Source organism: Microtus ochrogaster, chromosome 2, assembly GCF_000317375.1.
Source record: "Microtus ochrogaster isolate Prairie Vole_2 chromosome 2, MicOch1.0, whole genome shotgun sequence".
Classification (NCBI taxonomy): Eukaryota; Metazoa; Chordata; class Mammalia; order Rodentia; family Cricetidae; genus Microtus; species Microtus ochrogaster.
The window spans coordinates 277,224-285,283 of NC_022010.1; the positions used below are offsets into that span (position 1 = coordinate 277,224).

General features: G+C 45.1%; 2 protein-coding genes across 6 annotated transcripts in view; one reads left to right on the forward strand and one right to left on the reverse strand.

Moving 5' to 3' along the window:
* The window catches only part of Hscb (HscB mitochondrial iron-sulfur cluster cochaperone), a 15,038-nt gene extending 10,835 nt beyond the window's left edge, over positions 1-4,203 (reverse strand). For 2 of the 5 annotated variants that reach the window (XR_003378367.1, XM_026787413.1), the window contains exons 1-3: positions 3,936-4,203; positions 896-992; positions 100-194 (exon numbers count right to left, since the gene is read on the reverse strand). Coding sequence is in view for 4 of the 5 variants with exons in the window: in XM_026787413.1 (XP_026643214.1) it covers positions 100-194; positions 896-992; positions 3,936-4,168 (425 nt within the window). In the remaining variant the exon portion in view is untranslated. Of the gene's footprint in view, positions 1-25; positions 195-895; positions 993-3,935 lie in introns of all 5 variants that reach the window. The other 3 variants (XM_005344212.3, XM_026787412.1, XM_026787415.1) reach the window with 3 other exon arrangements.
* Positions 4,204-4,400: 197 nt separating this feature from the next.
* Positions 4,401-8,060, forward strand: part of Chek2 (checkpoint kinase 2) — a 44,353-nt gene continuing 40,693 nt past the window's right edge. Inside the window, exons 1-2 of the mRNA XM_013349068.1 lie at positions 4,401-4,484; positions 5,545-5,864. Coding sequence (XP_013204522.1) covers positions 5,552-5,864 — 313 coding nt within the window. The 5' untranslated portion in view covers positions 4,401-4,484; positions 5,545-5,551. The remainder of the gene's footprint in view (positions 4,485-5,544; positions 5,865-8,060) is intronic.

An 8,060-nucleotide genomic window follows, 5' to 3' on the forward strand; every position in this document is an offset into this window, starting at 1 on the left:
ACAGATGGGCTGGGAAATACCTTACAAGGTATAGTCCCCTGCTCAGGGGAGCCCAGGTCTCATACAGAGGGAGTCACATACAGATGGGCTGGGAAATACCTTACAAGGTATAGTCCCCTGCTCAGGGGAGCCTGAAGAGTCTTATAGGCATCATTCAGTAGGGCCGAATGCTTCTCTGAGAGGTGTTTTTCAGTCTGTTCATAGAAATAAAAAAAGAATTGTATTACCACAAGGGCCAGTTCTTTTTGATTCCCAAACTCTTATAATAAGACAGTGATTTAAGGTGTATGGCTAGAATTAGAACTGGTGTTAGATGACTAGTCCGTATTTTCTTTTTTTAAAAACTTATTTACTTATTTGTGTGTACATGTGTCCTTAAATGTCAGAGAAGGATATTGGATATATCTCCTGGAACTGGAGCCACAAATGGTTGTGAGCATCATGTAGGTACTGGAAATCGAAGTTGGGTCCTCTGGAACAGCACCCAATGCCTGTAACCACTAAACCATCTCTGCAGCCCCCCTTTCTGATTTTATTATTATTATTATTACTATTTTATGTACATTGGGTTTTGCCCGCATGTATGTGTAGGAATGCCAGATTCCTAGAACTGGAGTTACAGACAGTTGTGAACTGCCATGTGGATGCTGGGAATTGAACATGGGTCCTTTGGAAGAACAGTCAGTGCTCTAAACTGCTGAGCCATCTCTCCAGTCCCCAGTATAGTCTGTATTTTCAAGGATGTGTTTCCAGTTATCAGAAAAGTCAGATAAAAGCTGTGAAGAAATGACATCTCTGGGGGTTGGCTACCAAAGGTTTCCCAGATCAAAACAGCCACCCACCCAGTTGCACACATATATATGGGGACTATTGGGGGGGGGAAGTCAGTGAATACCTGAGACTTTTGGCTGAAGAAATCTGGATGGATGAGACATTGTAGTTGATGGTACCTGTGCTTAAGTTTCACGATGTCAACCTTGAAGGATCGGTGACTGGAAGGAAACCAGATGTTATGCATGCAACAGTACTCAAGTTATTTACTATGGTCTGGTTCTGCTTGTGGGGAAGATGTAATAATATAAAACAAAGGTTATTTTTAAGATGCAGCCATAATGAAGGAAAATAAAACAGGATCAGAATAGGTAATGTATGTATGACATTTGAGAGATGTGAATGGTGCTACTACTCAATGATCAAAGATCAGAAAGGGACATGAGTACAGAGACCCTGAACTGAAGGAAAGATTAAAACCTTGACAAATTAGGGGGTAAGGTTAGTGTGGCCCATTGTAAGCACTCAGTGTCTGATGAAAATGTGTTCCAGAGTTTGGAGTCCTTGCCCAACCTGTATGTTCTTTGATTCCTTTTTTTTTTTTTTTTTTTGGTGCTGAAGACTGAATGTCTCCTGCATGCTGGGCAAGGACTTTAGCACCAAGTCACTCTCTTCCCTCCTTTCCCTAACTAGATGTCTTTTTTACTTTTTATTTTGAGACAGAGTCTCTCCTCCCCCTGCCCTCCATAGGGTTTCTCTGTGTAACATTCCTGGATGTCCTGAAACTTGCTTTGTAGACCAGGCTGGGTTTGATCTCACTGCGATTCACATGCCTCTGTCTCCTCCCAAGTGCTGGGATTAAAGGCCTGAACCACCATCATCTGGTGAGACAAAGTCTCTTAACTAAGGTAACCAAGTAGATTTTGAAGTCACTCTATGGTCCAGACAGGCTTTGACTTGCAATAAGCCTACTTTAGTCTACCTGATCACTGGGATTGCAGATCTGTCACCAGGCCTAGAGCCTTGGCATTAAAAAAAGTGTGTGTGAGAGAGAAAAGGTTAGCATCAAACTTGCTATAATAACCAAGAATGAGACCTACAACTCTGGATCTTCCTACCTTCTCCCTGCAAATGCAAGGATTATAAGATTTATGACAATAAACCCAGTTTACCAGCTTAACTTAAAAACAAAAAGGTTGAGTTGGGTGTTGCTAAATTGTTCAGTGCTGAAATTTTTTTTGATCCTTTTTTCTGAGCAGTTAGAATTATAGGTAGACTATCACAATGAACCATTAATACCTAGAAGCAAGTTTTTTTTTTTTTTTATGATAGTACTGGGATTTGAACCCAGCCTCCTGGTATTGCAAAGGAAGTGTTATACATTGAGCCAAAGCACTCACTTATTTCTTTTTTGGGGAGTGGTGGCATTGGGGGAGTCAGACTGTAGGATCCTCTTGCTTTCGGCTAGAGGGCAGGACCACAGGTGTGCACAACCACACCTTGCTCTACATTTTACTTTAATCTTTATTAGCTCTGCTCACACTTCTGCACCAATCTCCAGAAGGCAGCGGGGGGGGGGGGGGGGGGAGAAGAAACACAAACATTTCTTGGCCTCTCTCTCTCAATCTTGAGCCTGAATTAAAATTTTGGTTTTTTGAGACAGGGTTCCAAGTTGCGACCCTTCTTCTTCATCCCTGAATACTGGGATTCCAGACATATGCCACCACACTTCATTTATTTTTGATACAGAATTTCTTTGTATAGCTGTGGCTGTACAGGAACTCACTCTGTAGACCAGACTGCCTTGAACTCACAGAGATCTGCCTACCTCTCCCTCCTGATTGCTGGGATTAAAGGTGTGTTCCACCACCCACCACTGACCAGCAGTTTGTTTTATTAATTGCTTTTGATTTTTGAGACTTAGTCTCATGTGGCCCAGACTCTCAAATTTGCTATATAGCTCAGGTTGCCTCAGATTTGCAAATCCTCCTGTACCCCCGAGTGCTGCGCTCAGTAATGCGCCAACACATCTGGCTTCTTTTTTTTTTTTTTTTTTGGTTTTTCGAGACAGGGTTTCTCTGTAGCTTTGGAGCCTGTCCTGGAGCTCCCTTTGTAGACCAGGCTGGCCTCGAACTCACAGAGATCCGCCTGCCTCTGCCTCCCGAGTGCTGGGATTACAGGCGTGCGCCACCACCGCCCGGCCACATCTGGCTTCTTTTAGTTTTATTTTCTCCTTTAAAATACTTATTTGAGATGAGATGTTCCCCAATTTTGTGGTTGGATTCCAACTGGGAATCTTTCTACATTAGTCTAGCATGCATGTAATCCCAGCAGTGGGGGAGTAGGAGGCAGGTGGACCAGGTGGATGTTGTGAGCTCCAGGCCAGGCAGAACTAATGGCTAAAGGTTTTGTTTTTTGTTTTTTTTTCCTCCCTGAGACAGCTTTTCTCTGTAGCATCGGAGCCTGTACTGGAACTAACTCAGAAAGATCCGTAAAGGCGTGCACCACCACTGGGCAGCCAAGGCTGGTTTTTTTTTTTTTTTTTATTTAAACAAAACCCCCCCAAACTCTCCTTTCTGCTCCCTAGAGTTCAGCCTCTGTCTGTACTTCCTTTTTTCCAGGAGTCTCGCTGTAACGGTCTGTCTGTCCTGTCCCTTTAAGAGAGAAGCTCCCTCGTGATCTAGGGACAGCCCCTGCAGTATTTCTGCCACTGCACTCCTCGGGAAACCTGCAGCTTTTTACTTAAACCATAACACCCGCCCCTCAAATGTCCCTATAATGTAAACTTGTGCCAGTTCCCCTTTGTTGTTGCTGCTGGTGTTTAAAAACAGTACCTTGGCAGCAGAGGCTAGTCCTGAATTCCTGACCCACCGGCCCCCACTTCCCGAGTGCTGCCAGGGGTCCTGGGACCCGCAGCAAATCCATTACACTATATACTTATCCATTTTTTCTTATTTTGAATCAGTCTCGGTAAATTGCCTAAACTGGCCTGGAACTGTGGTCCTCTTGCCGCAGTCTCCCAGCTGGCTGGAAAAGAAATTATAAATCCGCCGGCGCTGACCCAAATCTTGGTCACTAGGGTAACGCCTGTCTAATTTTACTAACTCGGCCGACCGAACTTCCCAAGGCCGGCTCGCCCTCCCAGCACTCCGCGCCGCTCGTACCAATTCATGAGGCTGAAGTAGTCCCGAGTCGGGTCAGGAGGCTGCAACGCGCGGCAGTGTTCGCAGAAGAACCCATCCCCACTCTCCACACTCCCTGCGCTGCCGCAATTCCAGCACTGCCGCGCCTTGCTCTTCCCCGAGGCAGCATTGGTGCTCAGCAAGCTCCTACCCGGGAACCCAGCAAATCGCACCTTCCACACGCAAAGCAAAGCCCGAGCGCCAGAGCTCCACATTGGGACAGCGGCCTGTCTGGCCTGGGTCTTCGCACCCGAGGGGAAGGAAGAAAAAGTGACTCGTTGCTGATTGGTTAGAGAGCCGAGGAGGCGGGATCAGTCGCGAGGAACTAGGCTACCGAGTTCCGTTCTGCATTCTAAACTACAATTCCCACTAAGCCTTGGCTACGTGTTGCAACCGATTTGTGTCTTCTTATTGGGCCTGCCGAGGAGGAAGACGTTTTGATTGGCTGAGGGTGGAGTTTGTATGGAGGGTTTAGCGCCACACCACTGGTTGCGGCTGTGGGGTGTTTGTGGCTCCAGGTGTTCTTTCGCGGTGAGTTTTAGCGGGAAATTTTTCTTGAGTGTTTGAAGATTCCAATCGGGTTCTCAGGGTCTTATGCAAGGGAACCCTCCGCAGCTTCCGCTTTATCTGCCTAGTTTTGTGTGCGAGGAGGCGCTGTGCGCAGGCAGCTCTTCCTTTTTTAGCTGCTCTTCGAGGAGAAATTCTTTTTTCCATGTTACAAGCTGAAACAGGTCTGGACACATGGGAAGGCACAGAGTAGCAGTAGTAGTTTCGTAGTGAGTATTATAAATGTTAGTGATCATGCCAGGCCCTTGATTCATTCTTTCCAAATAGTTACCGAGACTCCAGTCTTCGCTGCTAGGCTCTGCAGAAACTGGAGAGGGTAAGCAAGTTTGTGGGGTAGGGTGGTAAGGAGGCAACCGCCATTCTCAGCTTCTGTACATAAAGGAAAGGCCACTTATACACATAAAGCTGTGTAAGTGGCCGATAAACTATTCATAATCCTGGAATTTTGCTGTGATTTGGGTTTTTTTTTCGCTCATCAACGGCCCTGCCTTTCTGAGATAGGTGGTCATAATATGCCTGTTCCTTTAAAAAATTTTTATTTTTTCAAGTCATGTTTGTTAAGTCCGTGCAGTGCGCACGGAGGCCAGCAGAGGGCACTGTATTCCAAGAGCCGGAATTACAAGTGTTTGTGCGTTCCTGGATGTGGGTGCTGGGATGTCTCTCCAGCCCCTTCATATACCCATTCTTCATTTTGTATGTTTGGTGTAACTGGGCTTGGAATCCAGGACTTTGCATCCGTTAGACAAATGATCTACCATTGAGTTATATCCATGTTCACTTATCTTTGGGTAGAGCTTTATTTTATTTTAATTCTGTTATGTGTGTGGGAGTGTGCACAGGTGAGTGCGGGTGATTGCAGAGGCCAAGAGCGGGCTTCAGACCACTGGAGTTGGAGTTCCAGGCAATCTTGAGCTGTGCTGGGAACAAGAATAGTGTGTGTTTTCCTGCTGAGTCATCCCTCCAGTCTTGAATTTTAAGCCTTGTTCCTCGGCTCTCACTTTACTGTTGGACTCTTGTTTTTGAGGTCGGATATGAAGAATCAACAGTTCCCCAGCAGCACTTCCTCAAAGGCCCATGGTGGTGGTGCCTGTTCCCAGTCCCAAGGTGGCACTTTCTCTCCATGGCACGATCTCTCCTCACAGTCTCCAGGCACATCCAGTTCCTCCACCAGCACAGTGCCATCTTCCAGCCAGTCCTCACATTCCAGCTCTGGGACGCTGAGCTCTTTAGAGACAGTGTCCACTCAGGAACTCTGTTCTATTCCTGAGGACCAAGAACCTGAGGATCCTGGTCCTGTCCCGTGGGCTCGGTTATGGTCTCTTCAGGATGGCTTCTCCAATCTAGGTAAGGCATTTTGGTATATAGTGGGGTGTATTGTTCAGAGAAACAGGTGATGGTTAGGCTGTTACAACTGAAATCTCAGGGCCCTGTGACTGGTTAGAGGTGAGAAAAAGTTTAAAAAGTAAAAATTAAAAAAGGAAAAAAGGCTGTGATGGCATGTGTGGGCTGTCATTGCCTGTCGTGGGCTCGTTTCATTACTTCTGGTCCTCATGCCAAGGCTTGTCTTACAGGACACCCTTTGGACAATTTTACATCATGCCTGCCTCCCAGACTGCGTACATGTTCCCTATTCTGAAGCCTAGCTAATGCCTAAAAGACAATGTTCTGTTTCCACCCAGTCCCTTCGATTCCTCTTCACTTAGCAAATTCTCCTTGAGATTTTAGGAACCCGCTGCAAACGTTCCTTTCCTATGAAGCTTTTCAGTTTCTCCTCCTTTGGACTCTAACGAATGCTTTCCATCCCTGATACTGTGTTGTATTTTAATTTTCTGTTTCTCATGTTTCTTCTCATCTCAGTGGTAAATTACCTGAAACCAAACTCCATTCATATTAATCCCACTTCCCAGTCCTTGGCATCTAATAGATGAACCCCAGTTTTCCATTGCTACAGTCTTGGTACAGTTAGCCTCCTATGGCAGATGAGGAAATTGTGTGTCCTTCATGGTTACCAACATGAGACCCTATGAGTGCTAGAGAGCCTACACTGAGCTACATCTGTTGTCCTATCCCTAGCTACCTTATTTTTATTTTCAAATAGAATCTTGCTAAGTTTCATAGACTGGCCTCCTTTCTCTTTTTCTTTTTTTTTCAGAGAAAAGTTCTCATGTAGCCTGGGTTGACCAGAACTCACTATGGCACTGAGCCTGGCTTTGAACTCTTGATCTTCCTGCCTCTACTTTCCTTTTTTTTTTTTTTTAATTTTTATTTATTTATTTATTATGTATAGTATTCTGCCTGTACGTAGACATGCAGGCCACAAGAGGGCACCAGATCTCTTACATGGTTGTGAGCCACCATATGCTTGTTGGGTATTGGACTCAGGACCTCTGGAAGAGCAGCCAGTGCTCTTAACTACTGAACCAACTCTCCAGTCCCCTGCCTCTACTTTCCAAGTGTTGACATTATAGGCATACTTCACTTTCACTAGGCTCTACTCATTTGTATTTTATTGTGTGTTTTTTGTTTTTGTTTTTTTTTTTTTTTGAGATAGGATTTCTCTGTAGCTTTGGAGCCTGTCCTGGAACTAGCTCTTGTAGCCCAGGCTGGCCTTGAACTTACAAAGATCCACTGCCTGTGCCTCCCAAGTGCTGGGATAAAGGTGTGCGCCACCATCCCTTGTTTTTGAGACAAATTCTGCAGCCCAGGTAGGCTCGCAATTCACTGTGTAGTTCCTCATGGCCTTGAGTTTGCATTAATTTCCTTTTAGCCTACTGAGTAGCTGGAATTACACATACCAACCATACCTGGTTCAAATTTACACATTTGTTTGTGGATATCCAGTTGATCCAGAACTATTTCTGAAAGATGTTTGTGTTATTCAGTGTTCTCTAGAGGAACATAGGTGAAAAAATGAATATATATAATCTATTTATATTTAATTACTTGTCATTATTATTAGAGTGGCTTACAGACTGTGGTCCAGCTAGTCCAACGATGGTTGCCCATGGGAGGTCTAGGAATCTAGCATTTGTTCAGTCTGTAAGGCTGGATGTCTCAGCTGGTTATCAGTATACACCAGGATCCTGTTGAAGTAGGCTTTAATGCCAGTGAGGGAATGGACTTGCTAGTAAGAGTGAGAGTGAGCAGGGAAGAGAGCAAGCTTCCTTCTTCCATGTCCTTTAGCTGTTAGCAGAAGATATGCTTTGGGGTAAAGGTAGATCTTACCACCTCAAAAGATCTAGATTAGCCAGGCATTGGTGGTGCTGGGAAGCAGTGGCTGGCAGAGTTCTGAGTTTGAGGCCCGTTTGGTTTTCTAGATTGAGTACCAAGATAGCCAGGGCTACACAGAAAAATACTGTCTTGAAAAACGAAAACCATACCCCCATCCTGACCAGAAAAAAAAATTACAAGGGGATTTATTAATTTGGCTTATACAATATGGCCTGGATAGTCCATTAATAGTTCTCTTCATGCTGGGCGGTGATGGTGCACACCTTTAATCCTAGCGTTTGGGAGGCAGAGGCAGGTGGATCTCTTTGA